The 22,939-nt window shown below is 37.4% G+C and overlaps 2 protein-coding genes across 3 annotated transcripts; one reads left to right on the top strand and one right to left on the bottom strand.

Annotated features, from left to right (window-relative positions):
• The first annotated feature begins 436 nt into the window (after positions 1 to 436).
• Positions 437 to 21,325, top strand: Bloc1s6 (biogenesis of lysosomal organelles complex 1 subunit 6). 2 transcript variants are annotated; one of them, XM_047542130.1, is made up of 5 exons: positions 437 to 608; positions 3,612 to 3,753; positions 15,118 to 15,205; positions 20,715 to 20,801; positions 21,193 to 21,325. In XM_047542130.1, exons 1-5 carry the CDS (start codon positions 527 to 529, stop codon positions 21,310 to 21,312), a joined length of 519 nt encoding a protein of 172 aa, XP_047398086.1. In that variant the 5' UTR covers positions 437 to 526; the 3' UTR covers positions 21,313 to 21,325. The 2 variants fall into 2 exon arrangements, with proteins under 2 accessions (XP_047398086.1, XP_047398087.1); XM_047542131.1 differs by lacking the exon at positions 437 to 608 and adding an exon at positions 638 to 782.
• LOC124978076 (40S ribosomal protein S21) lies at positions 16,513 to 16,892 on the bottom strand. The gene has a single exon (XM_047542132.1). The coding sequence runs from the start codon at positions 16,815 to 16,817 to the stop codon at positions 16,566 to 16,568; it is 252 nt and encodes an 83-aa protein (XP_047398088.1). The 5' UTR covers positions 16,818 to 16,892; the 3' UTR covers positions 16,513 to 16,565.
• Positions 21,326 to 22,939: the final 1,614 nt, after the last annotated feature.

Below are 22,939 nucleotides of genomic sequence, written 5' to 3'. Positions count from 1 at the left end.
GGGTGAATTATAACATAATTATAGCTGAAAACCAGGAACCGATTTTTTTTTTTTTGATGGTCCAAACCGCAGGAAATACACGCAGCCCCTATTTTTAACGTTCTTCCTTAATGTATACACAACGCTGAAATACCTTCAGCGAAGGGCGAAGTACCTTCTACCAAACCTCAGTGAACAAAGCCCGACTGTTTTCTTGCTTCTAACAAGGGCAAAGCTCTTCCGGTCTTCGTGATCTACCTCGGAAAAAACCCAGATCCTTCACTGTCTTCCCAATAGCATCGCGCGACCTCGTAGCCCTAACTTTGCGTCTACAGCTCCGCGTCCTGGTCCGGAGGGCTACGTCAATGCCAACATAGGGGTGGGGGCGTGGAAGCCGCGGTCACGTGTCAGACGCCACCGTCTTCCGCTTCTGTCACTTCCGTGTGCGACTGCCGATTCTGTCCGTCTCGGTGCTAGAGTTGCTGGGTTCCTACTTGTATCTGATCGTCCACTCGACTGCCCCTTCCCTTTTCCCAGCGGGAGGGACATGAGTGTCCCTGGGCCACCGCCCCCTGACGGGGTACTGACCGAGCCCCCTGACATCTTGGAGTCCGGCGAGCCGACGCCGGGTACGTGCTATCAGCTGGACTAGCTGCTCCAGCGAGTCCGAGGAGCCGGGACCCAAGTGGGTGGGACTCCGGAGCCTCTCGGAGGGCATCTACTGCTGTCGGCATTTGCGGGCGGGAGGGCTCTGGCCCGGCTGCCTGGCTGAATGGGCGGAACCGAAATCTGGAGTGGAAGCTGTATGTTGGGGTTCCGCTGCTGGTGGTTGATGGCGAAGTCATTCAGTTTGTGTTGACTCCGGCACATGTTGGTTATTCGTCGTAAGGCTAGTGTTTAGGAATGAGTTTGTCACAAAGGTGATCGATTTATAATTATCCAATATTGGCCACTTATGAATACTCCGCCTTGCTTGGTGACGTTATTTATCTCCATTCCTCCAGCAGCCTTTTTAACCGGAGGTCCAGGAGAGAGTTAAGCATAAATACCCGAAGGTAACCTTTGAATAAAATAAACTTGCTGTGCATCCAGACTGGTGCTATTTATGTATCGTCATCCTTGGGAGAATTGAGAAAATAGTCACTCAAAGCACTTTGTGTTCTTTGGTTCATATGAGGAACCCTAGATGAGAAAGGTGTAGGGGTTTGGATCTACCTTTGAAAAATAATCTCTTGTTCCAGAAATGAGGGAATTGCCCCAAGGTAGTGATCTTGGCACTTTCCTGTTTAGACATTTCCTCAATGATATACTACTCTTCACACCTTCATAAGTTACTTCTATAAATACGATTTTTGTAGTATATGTTTGCAACTTGGGCCTCTTTCCTAACTCGCTTTTCTCTGTGCTGGATATTTTGATATATTTGTTTTGCAGTGATCTCACATATAACATATGCATAAACAATGTGCATGTTACATGTCTGATCCTGTTAGTGGTGCCAGGTTACTATCGCTTGAAATTTTGAAATGGCCCTCAACTCTTTGCTTTCTTGTCGCCACCCCCCCCACTCTTTAATGTAGGGGATTCTACTATACAATTTCCATTTCCTCTGTATTTTCATTTTTATTCAGCAGTTGTAAGGCTAGTCATTAGGATTCCAACCTGTATTCCCCAGTACTGTTCCATCACTGCCCCAAGATAAAGCTCCAATCGTGTCATTCCCATGCTCAGAATCTTTTTTTTTTAAATATTTTTTAGTTGTCAAGGGATCTTTTTATTTTATTTATTTATTTATATGTGGTACTGAGCATCAAACCCAGAGCCTCATATATGCCAGGTAAGTGCTCTACCACTGAGCCACAACTCCTTCACCACTTATTAAACAAGAGGTCCAGACATTTACTTGGCATTTAAGGACCCTCACAGGCTGGCCACACTGAGAGCTGACCTAGGCTGTGTAGATCTCTTTTCTTGACACCTCACACTATCTTCCTTTTCCAGAGCAATCCTTTATTCCCACCTTTCCTTTACCCATATTGCATTCCCTCTAACTGTTATAGAATTCTTACCATTTAGAAATAGTTCACCAATAGATTAATTGTTGGTGGGAGTGTAAATTAATGTCATCTCCTAGGACGGGTTTTACATTGGTTGTTTCAAGGGTGCATAAATCTTTGTTTCAACTGTCTGCTTCTAAAAATTTATCCTACAGAAACTATGACACAATTATGCAGATTAGCTGGAAGCTCACTGCAGTGTTGTTTGGAACAGCAAAAAAGTAAAAATAACCTAAATAATCCATCTATAAAGAACTGGTTAAACAAACTATGGAAGAATTCTATTCTGTTAAAAAAAATGAGTGGATCAGTATATGTTGTTATAGAAAGATACCTAAGATATATATATTAAGAGAAAACTAGAACAGTTTGAGTTGTATTTTGTTCATGATAGAAAGACTAATATGCATGCTATGTAAGAAACTTTGGAGTGATATCCATTCTTTAAGCCTCAGATCAATTGCCCATACTTCCTTTAGGAATCATTCCCAACTTCTCTAATGGCACTAATCATATACTATGATTTCCCTGTATTATGCCCTTTCAGGAAAGGGGAATTATCTTATTTGTTGTTGTAATCTCAGAAGGTAGTACATGGCATAGACATTCAGCAAATATTTCTTGTATAAATAGGTAAGGACCCTTTCTTTAATTTCTCAAAATAAAATACCTGGAACTTAGTGGCTAAATATGTATAAAAACACGAATAACAGATTCATCCATAAGTAATCAGAAGATTGGGGTGCAGTAGTAGGCCTATGAGTTAAGGTATAAATTGTAAGGGAAGTGAATTAGTTCTTATGCCTTAAACTTGAAACATCTTTATTTGAATGTTTTTGTCTGTTCATCTGTAATATTGATATTTCAGTATTTACTGAAAGAAAGTTACTGTTTGTTCTGTTATTGTCATCAAACCTTAAGCAGTGTAACTATTTTCCAGATATAATTGATTCATTTTTGCATCCAAAGGTACATAAGTGGTACTATATGCCTAAGTGTTCCTCTTTTCCCACTAGATGTATATATATATAGATAAATGTGTGTTTTTCAACTTCTATTTAGTTCTTTCTGTTATTTTCTTGCAGTATGGAGAATTCTAAAATTTGTTTATATGTTTCTTAGGATTAAAGTAAAAACCATACAAATGTATTTTGATTTTCTAAAAGCTTATTTCGACTATGACAGCATGTTGTTTTCCTTTGTCTTGCCAAAATTCAAATCTGGTAAAAACTATACCTAGAGATATGCTACAAGCAACATGTTATAATAAATGTATTCTAGATCTATTACTGATTGTTTATAGACTGTTATTGAAGAAAAATGTTTTAGCATTTAATATTAATTTATAAATGCTTTTAGAGTACAATTTGAATGAAGTGGTCCTTTCACTTTTTCTCCTCACTCTAAACCATTGATTTCTAAAAGGAAAGCAGAACATCCTGTGTTAAGGAGAATGGGTATGTGCTCTCAGCTCCACAGTAGGCCTCTTTCCCTCCTTAATCTGTGATTCTTCAACCTCTTTTAGAACTGTGGCAATTTAAAAGTTTCCTAAGTTTGAATTTTGCTTGGGCACAGGTTTAAGTGACACTTCTCCAGATGAAGGGTTAATAGAGGACTTGACTGTGGAAGACAAAGCAGTGGAACAACTGGCAGAAGGATTGCTTTCTCACTACTTGCCAGATCTGCAGAGATCAAAACAAGCTCTCCAGGAACTCACGTAAGCTAATGGGAAACCAGATATGTACCTATTTCCTCTCTGGCATAGGCATAATTTATATTTGCATACTGTATTAAGGTCTAATATTTTGTAAAATTTAATAATAATTGAGTATTTCTGTATCTTTCAAATAGAGGTAGAGGAGTACATAGTAATCTGAGTGTAAAAAGTGAAATGAATACTCTGAGAATGTTTAATTTCCTCTAAGAAGTACTCCTAAATCTTATCTAACCTCTGATTAGTTTTGGTGTTAAGTATTTGCCTACTGGGGATTGTTGTGGGGTGGGTATACACCAGTTTCTGAGTAGAGTTGAAAAATTGTGTCCACAAAAGTCATATTTTTGTCATTCTGATATTTTCAGTTGCTGGTTTGAATGAGTTTTCAGAGATCCTTAAATATCTTTTCTGAGATGACCTGTTTTATTCCTAGTAAATTACTCTATAAATAAAGGATTGTAGTATATGCTAAAGAAGATCAGAATAATGTAGAATAGAACCCATAGAGTGCAATTAGTATACAAAAATATACACTCTTGACTTTATCTACTCTCACCCAGAAATGACAAACTTAACTAGCCTCATCCTGGGTCAGAATCTCTCTGGATTGACTGGGCTGGCTTTTCTGTCATTTTTTTCTGTGGTGGTTAACTTTAATTTCACTAAGACATACCCTTTTTGGGGGGAGCGGGGGGGGGATGCTGGGGATTGAACCCAGGGCCTTGTGCTTACAAGGTAAGCACTCTACCAACTGAGCGATATCCCCAACCCAAGACATACCCTTTTAAAAATTATTTCAGAGGACTTTATTTTGGCAGAAGAAGAGGAATAATCAACTCTGCCTGTTTTATAATTTTTAATAAATAATGTTGATTCATGACTTTATGGTGCTAAATGGATATAAAAGTGTGTTCTATGACATGTAGCATGCTGCTATAGTTAGGAAGTTGGCAACAATCTCAGTTTTCTGCTAATCTCAAGGAAAATTTTTATCCCTCGTGCATGGTATGCTTTGTATTTTGATGCCAATCAAGCCTTATTTTAAAAAGTCATAAATTGTATAAATTGTGATGAACTGAAGGGAAGATTAGGATACTGTGCAAGCAAAACATGTCTAGATAACATTTTACTTACAGGTGGAATCAAGGTTTAATTGCAGAGTTTAATTGATAACATTGACTAAAGTACAGTGTTTAGAATAACCCCACTTATGTTCATAGCCACCCAGAAGATGATGATGATGATGATGATGAAAATAAAATCAGCTACTCTGTTACTACTGTATATGTTCTATATGCCCAGCATTTGTTTTTTTACCATGTCTTAATTCTCACATCAACTTTATGAAATATTTAATATTATCCCCACTTAGGATTGAGGAATCTGAGGCTCAGGAAGGTTAAATAACTTGAAAAAGATTACACAGGTAGTGGTAGAGTTAACTATTGAATATGATGAGTTAGTAGTTGTTAAACTCATTGAGTATTACAGAATGGTAAGCAAATTTAAGAGAAAAGGAAAAGAAAAATGTTTTCTAGTAATTGCTTCTTTCTCCTACATCTTTTTAAGTAGTGAAATTTGTACCATCAGACCTTTGCTAAGCCATGTCACCATAGAAAGAGAAGCCCAGAGAGGTGAAGGAGAAGGTAGTAGTTGATAAGAATTTATTTTGTAGCTAAAAACCATAGTACAATTTTGAGTGGCCTTTGGAGAGCTTCATTTGAGATAATCCATGCTTGGACCTTCAATAAAAATAGGTTTTCTCTCAAAGAATCCTTCCTTAGACAGTGCATCAAGGCATCACAGTCATTTCCAGCATATTTACCAGATTGTACAAAGCTTCAAAGGAATGGAAGTTCAGTCATCTTTTCTGCCCTATTGTATTTCAGCTAAACACTCTCTGGAACCATCACTTCCTCCTTTTTTTCCCCTTTTATTGGTGCATTGTAGTTTATATAATAGCTGGGTTAATTTTGACATGATTATACATGCATGTAGTTTAATTTACTCCATTTGAGTCCCTGGTGCCCCCACTCCTTCCTCCTCTTTTCCTCCTTTCTCTTCCTCTACTGTGACACCTCCTTGAGTGCTTTGATTTGTGGATCCAGAAAGCACTGTACTTACTGTTATAGTATTATCATAAAGGATGCAGATCAGGGAGATGCATAGGGCCAGGTCTGGGTAGGATCCAAACACAACTTCTGTGCCTCTTCCCAGTGAAATTAGGGCATTTCAAGAACTGCCCCCACCATGGCCACCCAAGGCACATCTGTGTTCACTAACTAGGAATCTCTACTGAGCCTTAGTGTTATAAGTTTTTTTTTTTTAATTAAAAAAATTTTTTTCCCCTTCCCCCCACCCCTCCCATCTCCCTTTTCCTTCTATACAGTCCTTCCTTCCCCCATTCTTGCCCCCCTCCCTAACCCTCACTCTAACCCTAAAACTAACCCCTCCCACGCCCCATTATGTATCATCATCCATTTATCAGTGAGATCATTCTTCCTTTGGTTTTTTGAGATTGGCTTATCTCACTTAGCATGATATTCTCCAGTTTCAACCATTTGCCTGCAAATGCCATAATTTTATCATTCTTTATGGCTGAGTAATATTCCATTGTATATATATGCCACAGTTTCTTTATCCATTCATCAACTGAAGGGCATCTAGGTTGGTTCCACAATCTGGCTATGGTGAATTGAGCAGCAATGAACATTAATGTGGCTGTATCTCTGTAGTATGCTGATTTTAAGTCCTCTGGGTATAGGCCAAGGAGTGGGATAGCTGGGTCAAATGGTAGTTCCATTCCAAGTTTTCTAAGGAATCTCCATACTGCCTTCCAGAGTGGCTGCACTAATTTGCAACCCCACCAGCAATGTATGAGTGTACCTTTTTCCACACATCCTCGCCAACACCTGTTGTTGCTTGTATTCTTGATAATCGCCATTCTGATTGGGGTGAGATGGAATCTTAGGGTGTTTTGATTTGCATTTCTCTTATTACTAGAGATGTTGAACATTTTTCCATATGTTTGTTGATTGTTTGTAGGTCTTCTTCTGTGAAGTGTCTGTTCATTTCCTTAGACCATTTGTCGATTGGGTTATTTGTAGTCTTGGTGTTGAGTTTTTTGAGTTCTTTATAGATTCTGGAGATTAGTGCTCTATCTGAAGTATGATTGGCAAAGATTTTCTCCCACTCTGTAGGCTCTTTCTTCGCATTGCTGATAGTTTCCTTTGCTGAGAGAAAGCTTTTTAGTTTGAATCTATCCCAGTTATTGATTCTTGCTTTTATTTCTTGTGCTATGGGAGTCCTGTTGAGAAAGTCTGGTCCTAAGCCGACATGTTGAAGATCTGGACCTACTTTTTCTTCTATAAGATGCAGGGTCTCTGGTCTGATTCCGAGGTTCGTAATCCATTTTGAGTTTAGTTTTGTGCACGGTGAGAGATATGGGTTTAGTTTCATTTTGTTGCATATGGATTTCCAGTTTTCCCAGCACCATTTGTTGAAGAGGCTATCTTTTCTCCATTGCATAGTTTTGGCCCCTTTGTCTAGTATGAGGAAATTAAATTTATTTGTGTTTGTGTCCGTGTCCTCTATTCTGTACCATTGATCTACCTTTCTATTTTGGTACCAATACCATGCCATTTTTGTTTCTAGTGCTTTGTAGTACAGTTGAAGTTCAGGTATTGCAGTATCCCCTGCTTCATTTTTCCTGCGAAGGATTGCTTTAGCTATTCTGGGTTTCTTATTCTTCCAGATGAATTTCATGATTGCTTGCTCTACTTCTGTAAGGTACATCGTTGGGATTTTAATTGGAATTGCATTGAATCTGTATAGCACTTTTGGTAGTATGGCCATTTTGACAATATTAATTCTGCCTATCCAGGAACATGGGAGATCTTTCCATCTTCTAAGGTGTTCTTTAATTTCTTTCTTTAGTGTTCTGTAGTTCTCATTGTAGAGGTCTTTCACCTCTTTTGTGAAATTGAGTCCCAAGTATTTTATTTTTTTCGAGGTTATTTTGAATGGGGTAGTTTTCCTAACTTCTCTTTCTGAAGATTCATCACTTATGTATAAAAATGCATTGGATTTATGAGCATTGATCTTGTATCCTGCTACTTTACTGAATTCACTTATGAGTTCTAAGAGTTTTCTGGTGGAATTTCCTGGTTCCTCTAAGTATTTAATCATATCATCAGCAAATAGGGAGAGTTTGAGTTCTTCTTTTCCAATTTGTGTCCCTTTAATTTCTTTGGTCTGTCTAATTGCTCTGGCTAGAGTTTCAAGGACGATATTGAGTAGGAGTGGTGAGAGAGGGCATCCCTGCCTTGTTCCAGATTTTAGGGGGAATGCTTTCAGTTTTTCACCATTGAGAATGATATTAGCCATGGACTTAGCATAGATGGCCTTTACAATGTTAAGGAACGTTCCCACTATCCCTATTTTTTCTAGTGTTTTGAGCATGAAGGGGTGCTGTATTTTATCAAATGCTTTTTCTGCATCTATTGAAATAATCATGTGATTCTTGACTTTAAGTCTGTTGATATGGTGAATTACATTTATTGATTTCCTGATGTTGAACCAACCTTGCATCCCTGGGATGAAACCCACTTGATCATGGTGCACTATTTTTTAATATGTTTTTGTATGCGATTTGCTAAAATTTTGTTTAGGATTTTTGCATCGATGTTCATTAAGGATATTGGTCTGAAATTTTCTTTCCTTGATGTGTCTCTGTCTGGTTTAGGTATCAAGGTGATATTGGCTTCGTAGAATGAGTTTGGGAGAGTTCCCTCCTCTTCTATTTCATGGAATACTTTGAAAAGTATTGGAATGAGCTCTTCTTTAAAGATTTTGTAGAACTCGGCTGAGAAACCATCAGGTCCTGGACTTTTCTTTGTTGGTAGGCTTTTGATGACTTCTTCTATTTCATTACTTGAAATTGGTCTATTTAAATTGTGTATGTCCTCCTCGTTTAGTTTAGGCAATTCATAGGTCTCTAGAAACTTGTTGATATCTTCGAAATTTTCTATTTTGTTGGAATATAGATTTTCAAAATAGCTTCTAATTATGTTTTGTATTTCAATCGTGTCTGTTGTGATATTTCCTTGTTCATTCCGAATTTTGGTGATTTGGGTTTTCTCTCGTCTTCTCTTTGTTAGTGTGGCTAAAGGTTTATCAATTTTGTTTATTTTTTCGAAGAACCAACTATTTATTTTGTCAATTTTTTGTATTGTTTCTTTTGTTTCAATTTCGTTGATTTCAGCTCTAAGTTTAACTATTTCCTGTCTTCTACTACTTTTGGTGTTGGTCTGTTCTTCTTTTTCAAGGGCTTTGAGCTATAGTGTTAGGTTGTTTATTTGTTGAGTTTTGCTTCTTTTATTGAATGCACTCCATGAAATAAATTTTCCTCTAAGTACTGCTTTCATAGTGTCCCAGAGATTTTGATATGATGTTTCTTTGTTCTCATTTACCTCTAAGAATTTTTTAATTTCCTTCCTAATATCTTCTGTTATCCATTCATCATATAATAGCATATTGTTTAATCTCCAGGTGTTGGAGTAATTTCTGTTTTTTACTCTTTCATTTATTTCTAGTTTCAATCCATTATGATCTGATAAAATACAAGGAAGTGTCTCTATCTTCTTGTATTTGCTAACAGTAGCTTTGTGGCATAATATATGGTCTATTTTAGAGAAGGATCCATGTGCTGCTGAGAAGAAAGTGTATTCGCTCTTGGTTGGATGGTATATTCTATAAATGTCTGTTAAGTTTAAATTATTGATTGTGTTATTCAGATCTATGGTTTCTTTGTTCAATTTTTGTTTGGAAGATCTGTCCAGTGATGAGAGAGGCGTGTTAAAATCACCTAGTATTATTGTATTGTGGTCTATTTGGTTTCTGAGATTGAGAAGGATTTGTTTGAGATACATGGGTGAGCCACTGTTTGGGGCATAGATATTTATGATTGTTATGTCTTACTGATTTATGGTTCCCTTAAGCAGTATGAAATGTCCTTCTTTATCCCTTCTGATTAACTTTGGCTTGAAGTCCACTTTATCTGAAATGAGGATACCCCAGCTTTTTTGCTGGGTCCATGTGCTTGGTAAATTTTTTCCCATCCTTTCACCTTTAGCCTTTGGGTATCTCTTTCTATGAGATGAGTCTCTTGCAGGCAACATATTGTTGGATCTTTCTTTTTTATCCAATCTGCCAGTCTATGTCTTTTGATTGATGAATTCAGGCCATTAATATTCAGGGTTATTATTGAGATATGATTTGTATTCCTGGTCATTTGACTCATTTTATTCATTTATTTGTTTATTTTTGACACAACTTCATTCCTCTTTATTTGAGAGTTCCTTTAGGATATCTCCTCCCTTTGCTGATTTGCTTCTTTGTTTTTCATCTCTTCTTCATGGAATATTTTGCTGAGAATGTTCTGTAATGCTGGCTTTCTTTTTGCATATTCTTTTAGCTTTTGTTTATCATGGAAGGATTTTATTTCGTCGTCAAATCTGAAGGTAAGTTTTGCTGGGTATAAGATTCTTGGTTGGCATCCATTTTCTTTTAGGGCTTGAAAAATGTTATTGCAGGCCCTTCTAGCTTTTAAGGTCTGGATTGAAAAATCTGCTGATATCCGTTTTGGTTTCCCCCTGAATGTAATTTGGTTCTTTTCTCTCACAGCCTTTAAGATTCTGTCTTTATTTTGTATGTTAGGTATTTTCATTATAATATGCCTTGGTGTGGGTCTGTTGTAATTTTGTGTATTTGGAGTCCTATAAGCCTCTTGAACTTGATTTTCCATTTCATTCTTCAGATTTGGGAAATTTTCTGAAATTATGTCATTGAATAGGTTGTTCATTCCTTTGGTTTGTTTCTCTAAGCCTTCCTCAATCCCAATAATTCTCAGATTTGGCCTTTTCATGCTATCCCATAGTTCTTGGATATTCTGTTCATGATTTCTTACCATCTTCTCTGTTTGTTCGACTTTGTTTTCGAGGTTAAATATTTTGTGTTCAATATCTGAGGTTCTGTCTTCCAGGTGTTCTATCCTATTGGTTGTGCTTTCTATGGAATTCTTAATTTGGTTTATTGTTTCCTTCATTTCAAGGATTTCTGTTTGGTTTTTTTTCAATATCTCTAACTCTTTATTGAAATGGTCTTTTGCTTCCTGTATTTGCTCTTTTAACTGTCGATTGGTGCATTCATTCAATGCCTGCATTTGCTCTTTCATTTCATCGTTTGCTTCCCTTATCATGTTGATTATGTACATTCTGAACTCCCTTTCTGACATTTCTTCTGCCATGCTGTCATTGGATTTTATTGATGTAACATCCAGATTTGTTTGAGGCATTTTCTTCCCTTGTTTTCTCATGTCGTTCAGGTGTCAGTGGACTGCAGAGATGTTGCAGATTTCCTCTATTGACTTATAATGTCCCTGAAGATTGCTAGTGTATCCCCTCTTATCCTTCAGTAGCCTGAAGTCTTAGAGGAAGTTGATACTGCGGTGTTCCCCTAGGAAGCTGCCTCTCTAGGGGTGGTGGTCTTCAGGTGGGGTATATTCCCTGCTAGTGGGCAGAGGTGCCTCTACTTGTTGACCAATGGTCATCCAAAGGGGAACTAGACGGCGGGCTGAGGCAAGGCCTGTTTGGGCCTGTGTCTCTGGTTTTACCGTCGTTGTGGGAAAACCTCACCTGGCAGGGAAGATTCACCTGGTGGGGAGGTCTCGCTGGTCAGTTCCCCTCCTAGAGGTTCCCCTCAGTTCAAAACTACCGCCTGGGCAGGGCAGCCTTCCTGGGCAACGTTCCCAGGGGCCTGGACCTACCTCCTGGGCCTGGGAGCCCTGCCCTTCGCAGACGAGTCTCCTTAGTAGCCCCTCCTCAGAGAAGCTGTCCGCAGTCCTGGAACCTTTGCTCTGCCCCTCAGCTTGTCTCTGTGTAGCTCTTTCAAGAAAAGATGCCTAGGTCCCCGGACCAGACCGTGCTATGCACCTAATCGCCTGGCTATGCGACCCGTCCTCTGAGCAGTCACTTGGAGCCTCGTACATATGCTCCAAGCCCTAGTGACCCGCCACTCGTCTCTTCCTCCAGGCAGCCACCCGGTGTTCTGTGTGGGCGCTTGGAGACCAATCCACTCACTGCGCACCTCCACCTCCTCCAGACAGCTCCCTCCCGGTTGTTCAGGTGGTTGCTGAGTCCAAAGAGCTCGCCGCCCCACTCTTTCTCTGGCAGCCGCAGGAGCCCCGGCAGATCTCTCCAAAACCAGGCGGTGTGTTGCGCAGCCTCCTCTGCAAAGTTCCCCGCTTTCCGAGTTCACTGCTCCAGCGGCGGGAGGGGTGTCTTGCCGCCTGGGCAGGGCAGCCTTCCCAGGCAACGTTCCCAGGGGCCCAGACCTACCTCCTGGGCCTGGGAGCCTCACCCTTTGCAGACGAGTCTCCTTAGGTTGCCCCTCCTTAGAGCTCTGCCGTTTTTTCCCTCCGCTTTGTTGTCCTTGTTTCCCGCTCCAGCGGGGGGAGGGGCGTCCCGCCGAGCCACTCTACTTCACAAAGTTCTCTGCATTCCGGGGCTACCGCCCCATCCGGGTCGCCTCCCCAATGGGAGATACTCACCCTGCAGCTTTGAGTTGGTCCCAAGTCACTCACTATCTCCTCTTTTGAATCTTGAGTCCTGGAGCAACATGAAATGCAGCCGCCCTCTAGTCCGCCATCTTGAAAACCCCTAAGTTTTTTTTTATGTAGGCATGATTGATTGAATCATTGACAACCTAATCAAACTCATCTCCAGTTTCCTCGCTTCTCTGGGCTGATATCACATGGCTCAAAGCTCCAACCCTCTAATCACATGGTTGGTCTTTCCATCATGTCCAGCTCCCATCCTGAAGCTCTAGAGGTCCACCATAAAGCCACCTACCTCATTGGCATAAAAAGAGGTATGATTCAAGGAACTCATGGATAACAAAGATATTCTTATCGCTTGGGGAATTTCAAGGATTTTAGAAACTGTGCTCAGAACTTGGGACAAAGGTCAGACAAATTCTTATTATACAACAGTTGTCTCTATTTATATCTTTCTTAAAAATTTTTCTTTCTTATTGTTGAGTTTTAAGAGTTCTTTGTTTATTTTTGATACCAGTTCTTTATGTTTCAAATAGTTTCTTCAAGTGCATGGTTCATCTTTTTGTTCTCTTAACAGTTTCTTTGGCAGAGCAGAATTTTTTAATTTGAATAAAGTCTGACGTCAGTTTTTCCTTTCATGGATCATGCTTTTGGTATTATATTTAAAAACTTATCGCTGAACCTCTATTTTCTTCTAGAAGTTTTAGTTTTGCATTTTACATTTAGATCTGTGATCCATTTTGAGTTAATTTTTGTGAAGGGTTTATCTGTGACCAGATTCATTTCTTTACATGTGATCATTCTATTGATCCAGCAACATTTGTTGAAAAGACTATATTCTTTCTTCATTGTATTATAATTGTTCATTTGTCAAAGAGCAGTTGATTATATTTATTTGGGTCAGTATAAGAGCTTTTTATTCTGATCCATCTGTCAGTAGTCTGCAATACTACTGATCCATCTGTCAGTAGTTGCAATACCATGCTGTCTTGATTTCTGTAGCTCTATAGTAAATCTTGAGATTGAATAGGGTAAGTCTTCCAACTTTTTTTTTTCAATATTGTGCTATTCTTTGCCTTTCCATGTGAAATGTAGAATTGGTTGCTACCTCCTAAATAACTTTGTTTGGGATTTTATTGACTCTCTAGATAAACTTGGGAAGAATTGACATCTTAAAAATAATGTTGTTTAATCTGTGTACTTGGAATATTTCTCCATTATTTGAATATTTTGTTTTTATCAAGAGAGTTTTATGCTTTTTTTGCATCCTCTACATGTTTTTTAAGATTTATATCTAAGTATTTCACTGCAGAGAGAGGATATTTTACAAGTGGTATAGTTTTTTAAGTTTCAAATTCATTGCTGGTACGTAGGCAAGCAACTGACTGTGTATTAGCCTCATGTCCTGAAATCTTACTTTAATTGTTTGGTAGAAATCACCAATGAATCTGTCTGGTCCTGGTACTTTTATTTTATTTTTTTTTGGAGTCAGTATTGATTTGGCTTGTCTAATAAATACAGACCGATTAGATTTTCTGTTTCTACTGATGTGAGTTTTGGTAGTTTATGTCTTTCAAAGACTTGGTCTACACCATCCATGTTATTAAATTTGTGGGCACAGCATTGTTGGAAGTATTCCTTCATTATCCTTTTAATGTCATGGGATTACCAGTGACCCTTTTATGAATGATATCAGTAATTTCTGTCTTTTTTCCTGGTTGATCCGGCTAGAGGCTTATCAGTTTTATTGCTAAGGAAGCTTTTGGTTATGTTGATTTTTCCTTTATTGTTTTTCAGTTGTTACATCCTGTTTTTGCTGTTCTACTTATCTAATATGATTGACTTACTAAGTTTTCCTGTCCTGTGTTGTATATTTCATCTTCTGTGACCTCTGGCCTGAACTGTAGGGACAAACTTGTGACCTGTGCAGTGTCCAAACTCAGTGCTAAATGATGGACATGTTGTAATTATCCTTCTTATAGCTATATCTCTTTTTCATTACTACTATTTAGCACAGTTTTGCAGGCAAATCATATTTCTTTTTAAAATAGCATTTTAATGTCACTTATTCCTGTGACTCTTCTATAGGCCAATTTGGAGAAGAATATCAGAGAAGTTGGCTGCTCTTCCTCAATAGGATTTGAATTATAATTTTAATGAGGAACCTTAGAAGTCACCTGGTCTGACCTCTCTTTAGAAATGAGATGTTTTAGGTTCAGAGAAATAAACTGATTCCCCAAAGCCACACAACTAGCTGTTGGTAGGGGGAAAGTTGTGATTCCTAGTTCTGTTTTTTTTTTTTTTTTTAACTTGCTGCTTATTTATCTTCTTGAACTTACTATCCCTTGATACTGCATCCTTCCCAATTCTAATCAGAAAGTCAGTGCCCATCATTTCCTTTATGGGAATATTGCTGTTTTAAAGTATATAAGACATTGAGTTTTTAGGGAAAATATTGTACAAAGCTTTTTTGGGGGATAATATGTAGAATTGAAAATACATTTAATTGATTTGATTATTTTAATTGTTAGAGAGTCTGAAGTTGAAGCAAGAATATAAGACACGTTAATTATCAGTGTGCCTTTATAGTATTATTTTGAAAAAGATTATGCTAAACCAAATAAACCTTGGAGGAAATACATTTCCAACTTAATTTCTAATCTTTAGCATTAGCCAATATGAATGTGATTCCTTTTGAAGAATGACCACTTAAAATATGTAAAGTTTCTTTTGGCTATGTGCTTTTGTTTCAGACAGAACCAAGTTGTGTTATTAGATACACTGGAACAAGAGATTTCAAAATTTAGAGAATGTCATTCTATGTTGGATATTAATGCTTTGGTAAGTATGATTTCATTGATATAACTCAATGATACATTGTTTTAGAAATAGCTAGGGCCCTTGTGGTGGTGCACACCTGTGGAGTAATATATCCCCATTGGTGCAAAATACAAAACCCTCAAATGATTGGTGGTTCTAGGAGACTAAATGATTGGTGGTTTCAAGTGGTGTGACGTGCTGATTGACACGCTGATTGGATAGGAACCAAATAAAAGAGTGTGCTGTTTTCGTAATAAAGGAGTAAGCAGCTACAAGCTTACCTGCTCTTACCTGGCTCCTGGTGTCTGTGTGGTTATTGACACTGCACCCTCCACCCCCCCCCCCATTACACAATCCCCCATGGTAAACAATACACACCTGTGCATGACTATAATCTCAGTGACTTGGGGGACTGAGGCAGGAGGATTACAAATTCAAAGGCAGCCTTATCAACTTAGTAAGGCCCTAAGCCACTTAGTGAGACTGTCTCAAAAAAAAAAACAAAAAAAACCCCCTAAGTTTATCCTCTCAGCTGTGTACTTAGAATGTCACTTGTATATGTTTAGGATATTAACATCTGCATTTTTAAAGTTTATAATTTGGGCTTCATAGCTTATCTGGTTGAAGCACCTATACAGTAGAGTTTAGAATTAAAAAAATTTTTTTCATGTGTTCTTTTTTAGTTATACATAACAAAAGAATGTATTTTGACATATCATATATACATGGAGTATAACTTCCCATTTTTGTGGTTGTACATGATGTGGAGTTACCTTGGTCACGTATTCACATATGAACATAGGAAAGTTATGTCTGATTAGTGTCTTTCCCATTCCCATTCCTCTCCCTTCTCTGCACTCTACCCTGTCTAATCCAGTGAACTCCCCCCACCCACCACATCTATGGTGAGTCAGCATCCACACATCAGAGAGAACATTTGGCCTTTGGTTTTTTAGGATCAGCTTATTTCACTTAACATGATAGTCTCTAGTTCCATCCATTTACCAGCAAGTGCCATAATTTCATTCTTCTTTATGACTGAGTAATATTCCATTGTGTATATGTACCACATTTTCTTTATCATTTATCTAACCGAAGAGCTGCTATAGACATTGATGTGTCCATATGACTATAGTATGCTGATTTTAAGTCCTTTGGGTATATACCAAGGAGTGGGATAATTGGGTCAAATGGTGTTTCCATTCCAAGTTTTCTGAGGAATCTCCACTGTGGTTGCACCAATTTGCAGTCCCACCAAATGAATGTACCTTTTCCCACATCCTCACCCACATTTATTGTTACTTGTATTATTTATTTATTTTTTTTTTGACTTTTCACTATTTATTTATGACAAATGTTCCACATCCACAATTCTCTCCAGTCAAAAATTCTTTGAGACGATGCCGTCTGCCTTGGCCAATCGGAGAATGGAGTCATCTGACTCACCCATCCTGCGAATGGCCCCGCAGATAGCGTAGGTTTTAAACTGGCCATTAAACCTGCCAGTGACCTTGTCTACCTCGGCCACGTTCATCTGGATGGACGCATGGTCCTTGGCACCGATGATGCGGTTGCTGGCGGAGCATTTCCGCGGCACGTACAGGTCCACGAACTCGCCGGCGTCGTTCTGCATGTCGAAGCGCGCCTGCTGCTTCCACCACGAGAGCGAGCGCAGAAAGGAGGTGGCCTGGGCCCCGGCAGTGATGTCGGCGGCTACTTGTATTATTTATAATTGCCATTCTGACCGGAGTGAGATGAAATCTCCCTGTAGTTTTAATTTGCATTTCTCTAATTGCTAATGATGTTGAATATTTTTTCATATATCTGTTGATAAATTATATTCTTCTGTGAAGTATCTGTTCAGTTCCTTTGCCCATTTATTGATTGGGTTATTTGTTTTTTTGGTGTTAAGTTTTTTGAATTCTTTATATATCCTGGAGATTAATGCTCTATCTGAGGTTCGTGTGGTAAAGGTTTTATCCCATTCTGTAGACTCTCTGTTCACATTATTGAGTGTTTCCTTTGCTATGAAGAAACTTTTTAGTTTGATACCATTCCATTTATTGATTCTTGATTTTACTTCTTGTGGTTTAGGATTCTTGTTGAAGAATTCAGTTCCTAAGATGACATATTAGAGATTTTGGCCTACTTTTTCTTCTGTTAGGCACAGGATCTCTGATCTAATTCCTAGGTCCTTGTTGCATCTTGAGTTGATTTTTGTGCAGGGTGAGAGATAGGGGTCTAAATTCATTTTGCTACATATGGATTTCCAGTTTTCACAGTACCATTTGTTGAAGAGGCTATCTTTTTTCCAAAGTATGTTTTTGATGCCTTTGTCTAGTATGAGATAACTGTATTTATGTGCGTTTGTCTCCTTTCTTCTATTCTTTACTATTGGTCTATGTATCTGTCTTGGTGCCAGTACCATGTTATTTTTGTTACCATGGCTCTGTAGTATAATTTAAGGTCTGGTATTGTGATGCCTCCTGCTTCACTTTTCTTGCTAAGGATTCCTTTAACTATTCTGGGTCTCTTATTTTTCCAAATGAATTTCATGATTGCTTTTTCTAGTTCTATGAAGAATGTCATCAGAACCTTTAATAGGAATTGCTTTAAATCTGTGTAGTGCATTTGGTAGTATGGCCAGTTTGACATTGTTAATTCTGCCTATCCAAGAACATGGGAGATCTTTTCATCTTCTAAGGTCTTTTTCAGTTTCTTTCTTTAGTGTTCTATAGTTTTCATTGTAGAGTTCTTTCACTTCTTTTGTTAGATCGATTCCCAAATGTTTTATTTTTTTCTGAGGCTATTGTCATTGGGATAGTTTTCCTAATTTCTCTTTCAGTGGATTCATAACTTATGAATAGAAATGTATTAGATTTATGCATATTGATTTTATATCCTGCTACATTGCTGAATTTATTTACAAGTTCTAGAAGTTTTCTAGTGGAGTTTTTTGGGTCTTCTAAATAGAATCATGTCATCAGCAAATAGGGATAAGATAGGGCCTCCTTGTCTTATTCTGGTTTTTAAAGGGAATGCTTTCAATTTTTCTCCATTTGAAATGATGTTGGCCTTGGGTTTAGCATATATAGCTTTTGTTATGTTGAGGTATGTTTCTACTATCTCTAGTTTTTCTAGTGCTTTGAACGCGAATGGATGTATTTTGTCAAATGCTTTATCTGCATCTATTGAAATAATCTTGTATTTCTTGTCTTTTTCTAGTGATGTGATGAATTACATTTATTGATTTCCAAATTTTGAACCAAACCTTGCACCCTGGGATGAACCCCATTTGATCATGGAGCACTATCTTTTTAATATGTTTTTTGTATGTAATTCACCAGTATTAAAAATTGTTCCTTTTATGTTCATCAGGGATATTGGTCTGAAATTTTCTTTCCTTGATCTATCTTTAGACATGTATCTTTCTTTTTAACAGGAAACTTTAATATGCTCTGCTGGAATTTTCATGCCTCATATTATTATCTTGTGTATGTTGAACTTGTGAAATTGAACTTATTTTTAAGTCGTAATTATATCTGCTCATTGTTGTGACCGGCACAACAGTTTATTCAAGCCAGCCTCAGCAAAAGTGAGGCACTAAGCAACTCAGTGAGACCCTGTCTCTAAATAACATACAAAATAGGGCTGGGGATGTGACTCAGTGGTCAAGTGTCCCTAAGTCTAATCCCTGGTACCAAAAAAAAGAAGAAATAAAGGATTTCTTGTGAGAAAATTTCTTTAAGATAAACAGAACTGAAGTTGAAGGTATAAACAGCCCAATTAAAACTTAACAGCTTATGCTCATAATTCTCTAATCCCGAGCAGCTGGCATTTGAACCCAAGGTTAAGAATGAGAAATTTTGTGGCTGGCACAGAATCTTCCTTTGACAGGGCATCACCAATAGCATCTGGACAATCTTAATTCAGCACCTTGGTGCTGAGTTCTCCAGAGAGGGATCGCCTCTATCACAAGATAGTTCAGACCGATGATTCAGTCACCACTCCTGACAGTTCATAATTGAAGACTTAGAAAATTCAAAGTATGGAACTGTTAGGGTACTCTTTTTCCCATTAAGGAAAGTACAGTCTCTATCAATGACTTGGTTTCTTAAATTAGCATTTGTTTAATTATATGGCATATGTATAATGCTATAATAAATTAATGCTATGGCTGAAATGAACACTTTGAGAATGATCTGTTAGATCTTTCAAATAGTTCAGTAATTGAATTTCATCAGCAACTCTAGTTTTTTGATGAGGAGAACTGATATTCTTTTTTTAAGAAAAGGTAGTTAGCAAAAACAAGAAACTACCTTTCTTTTCCCCTTTACCATTAGTAATAACTTGGTTTGCATGTTTTATATTTGTGGTAGGGATCCATACATACCTCAAAAAGTCGACTTTTCTTTGTGAAGATGAAGTTTGCTAATGTTTTCCTTACAGAACAATAAAAACAGAGTCCATATTCTCTAACCTGTGACAGAGAGAGACATGTTGTATTAAACATAATGTCTTCTGTTCAGTAGTTCCTGAAGTCTTGTGAAGGGGTGAGACAGGTTACACTGATCAACTTTTGTGTTCTTCACCGAGTTCATGTTGCAGCAGAGTGAGTATTTGTTGCACTAATGAACTAAGCAGATGCAATACCATTACCTCAATCTGAAGGGGTAGAAACTGAGTTTTCTTCTTTTTTTCTCTCTCATCCAAGAGTAGTTCTGATTATCATCTAGAAATTGAAAAGAGGAAGGAACTGAGAGAGATTGGTCTGGAAGCTGTAGCTCTTGTCAGATTATGACTTTTATTTGCAGCTACATTAAAGTTGCAAATTTCTCTATGGATGCTTCTCTCTTCTGGTTCTGTTGCATTACCTGAGAATAAGGTGTTCTCCCTTCCCCTTTTCTCCCACCTATGTAGGCCTGCATCATCCTCTCACATCCTGTCATAAGACTTGGCTTAGGCTCTGCAGGCTGGCTGAGATGTAAAGCATGTGCTTATAACTCCTGGGGAAGCACAGTATCCTTGTAGAGGCTCTTCTGCTTGGTTTGACCTCAAAAGCCCAAGGAACATGACCAAACTTGTCCACAGTTCTCCCAGTGATCTCTGGTCACAGCTTGGGTTTTCCTGATGAGCAGTGCATCAGTTAAACTGTCCTGTATATCCTGGTTTGCTCCCTCTTTTTTTTTTTTTAATAAAGAATGTTTGCATTTCTTAAATGAAACTGATAGCTTTATTGGATAGTCTACTTAAATAAAAGAATTATTTAATGCTTTCAAAGCAAAATGCTAGCTGTACACAGTTAAATATAAAGGTCTTTTTTTGTCACTCTGAACTGAATCAAGTATTTTTCAAATCCAGCTAAGGCTTTAAATAAAATTTGTGTTTGGGAACTTGAAATGCGGACTTAATTAAGACTCTAAAAAACTGACCTATTTAGGAAGAATGAACTATGGTTTGGGCATTGCTATATTTATCCATTTTGCTATTTCACTGTGTTTTAACTTTTCATTTACTTTTCCATGTTAAGTTCACTGAAGCTAAACACTATCATGCCAAATTGGTGAACATAAGGAAAGAGATGTTGATGCTTCATGAAAAGACATCAAAGTTAAAGGTGAGTTGAAAAATTCTTTATACAAGTTGAAGTTTATTTTTCTTCTGTATTCATGTTTTGACTTTTTATTCTTCCATGTATAGTAATACACTTAAATCACAGTACATTGTTTTCTTTTAATACTTGTCATTTTTTAAATCCCTTCCTGAGCTTCTTTACTAATAACTTGGAAGATAGGCTCATATTCTTGAATACGCAGCTGCAATTATTTAATAAGAACTTGTAGTAACTTTTTTATTTTTAGTTCAGAGGACCTTGAATATCCAGAATAAATTTTAAAGTTAAATTTGAAATGTATTAATATGTATTGATTATGTCAAATTAAAGTTTCATTATTTTTGAATTAGACCATAACCTATAACCCTTGATTGTTCTCTTTTCTCTGACATAGAAAAGAGCACTTAAACTGCAGCAGAAGAGGCAGAAAGAAGAGTTGGAAAGGGAGCAGCAACGAGAAAAAGAATTTGAAAGAGAAAAGCAATTAACAGCCAAACCAGCTAAAAGGGCATGAAAAGTTGTGTTTTCTTCATGTATCCTATACTCTTTGGATTTAAGATGACCTAAGTGTGGAGTGAAGTTCAGATAGTGCCTTATACTTTTGTGTTATGTTTTGAAATCTTCATCCCAGGATTGCCCTGTCTTCATATCTTACTTAAGCCATTTAAGCAGCCTTTCTTTCTTAGTAGTAGACATAATGTCACTTGGTTTTGATATTTATGTGTAACTTTTTCAACTTTTGTTTCACTAATTTTATGATTCACTACTTTTGACTTCCTGTCATTTGTAAACTGAAAAATGCTTTGATTATTATGAGAGTCTAGACTCTTAAGTAGTTCAAAATTAGTATGAATTTTAAGTTTCTTGATTGTAGATTTAAAAGTTACAGTTACTTATTTTATGAGATGACTTGCCTTTCTGGCATTGAAATACTGATTTTGATAATTGCCTTTTCATTGCTTAGTTAAGAAAAATTGCCAGTTTTTTAATCACATATGCCCCTGGAAAAGAGATAGCATAAGCCTTCGTGAAGAACATAATGGGAAAGTATGTGCACAGGAAATAACAGCACCTTCGGCATAGAGTAGATGAGCAAGATGCCAGATAGATTCTTCTAACCATATATTCTTGCTTCTTATTTTTGTTGCTTATGTACCTTTGGGGTTCAAAGTAGATGACATCATTCCTAAAGTTTGACAGGGGTGATGGAGCTATCATATACTCAAATGCTCCTATGGATTTATATTTAGTCATTAGGCAGTGAGATATAGTTTCTGTGCTTTTAAATCTCAAAGTATAATGAAAAATACCAACTACCTACTTTATAGATAATGATAAGATTGGTGGAAAAATTAGTAAATAGCTTCAAAAAAGAGGCAACATGATGCCTTTAGTGTTTTCTAGAATTTTTTTTTGATATTATTTGTAGGAACTTAGGGAAATAATATGAAGTTTCATTGTTCGAAATTGATATTATAGTATACCTTTATTTTAGTATTATTTAACATTCAACTGGTCTCCAATCAAAGAATGTGTATCTTTTATAATCCACATTACATTTTTGGTAAGCTGGAACCACTACCTCTGATCACATATTAGGCTAATGATATAGAAAGCAATAGATTTAAGTTGGGTGCTAAGAACTGGTGTTTAGAGGTTTAAGTAATTTGTTTGAAGGAGCCTTCTTTAATGAATGAATTATAGTCTCACAATTCACTTGACTTTAACTTAAGAATATAAATATATTTGAAAAGGCTAAGTGTTGCCATCCATCACTTGCAAAATTGCCTATGAAATTATTCACTAGGACTTGGAGGACAATGTCACCTAAATTGCTGCATGTACTCTTTTATAATACGATATCTGATAAAGACTGTGCATTGTTTGTCAGAGTGGTTTTGACCAGTTGTAATGGTGGTTTAAAATGCTGGTTCCTGGTCACCACTCTCAATCTACTAAAGCAAATCTATTTGTTTGGTTTGTTTGTTTTACTTTATTTTTAAAGTTTCCCCAGTGATTCTCCTGCATCTTGAAAGATAAGAACCACAGTTGTAGTGGCTAAGGTCTTGGTTTCCCATACTAAGCTGCGTATTGTTTTTGCCTGGGAACTTAAAAAATACATTTTGAGTTCTTACAGATTA

This window comes from Sciurus carolinensis, chromosome 2, assembly GCF_902686445.1.
Source record: "Sciurus carolinensis chromosome 2, mSciCar1.2, whole genome shotgun sequence".
Taxonomy (NCBI): Eukaryota; Metazoa; Chordata; class Mammalia; order Rodentia; family Sciuridae; genus Sciurus; species Sciurus carolinensis.
The sequence above is the reverse complement of the archived record's forward strand: the minus strand, read 5'-3'. Positions and strand labels throughout refer to the sequence as shown.

Coding starts and splice junctions, on each gene's coding strand:
- Bloc1s6 (XM_047542130.1), top strand. CDS start 527: ATGAGTGTCCCTGGGCCACCGCCCCCTGACGGGGTACTGACCGAGCCC. Junction 3,754..15,117: donor CAAGCTCTCCAGGAACTCAC/GTAAGCTAATGG, acceptor CTTTTGTTTCAG/ACAGAACCAAGTTGTGTTAT. Junction 20,802..21,192: donor AAAAGACATCAAAGTTAAAG/GTGAGTTGAAAA, acceptor TCTCTGACATAG/AAAAGAGCACTTAAACTGCA.
- LOC124978076 (XM_047542132.1), bottom strand. CDS start 16,817: ATGCAGAACGACGCCGGCGAGTTCGTGGACCTGTACGTGCCGCGGAAA.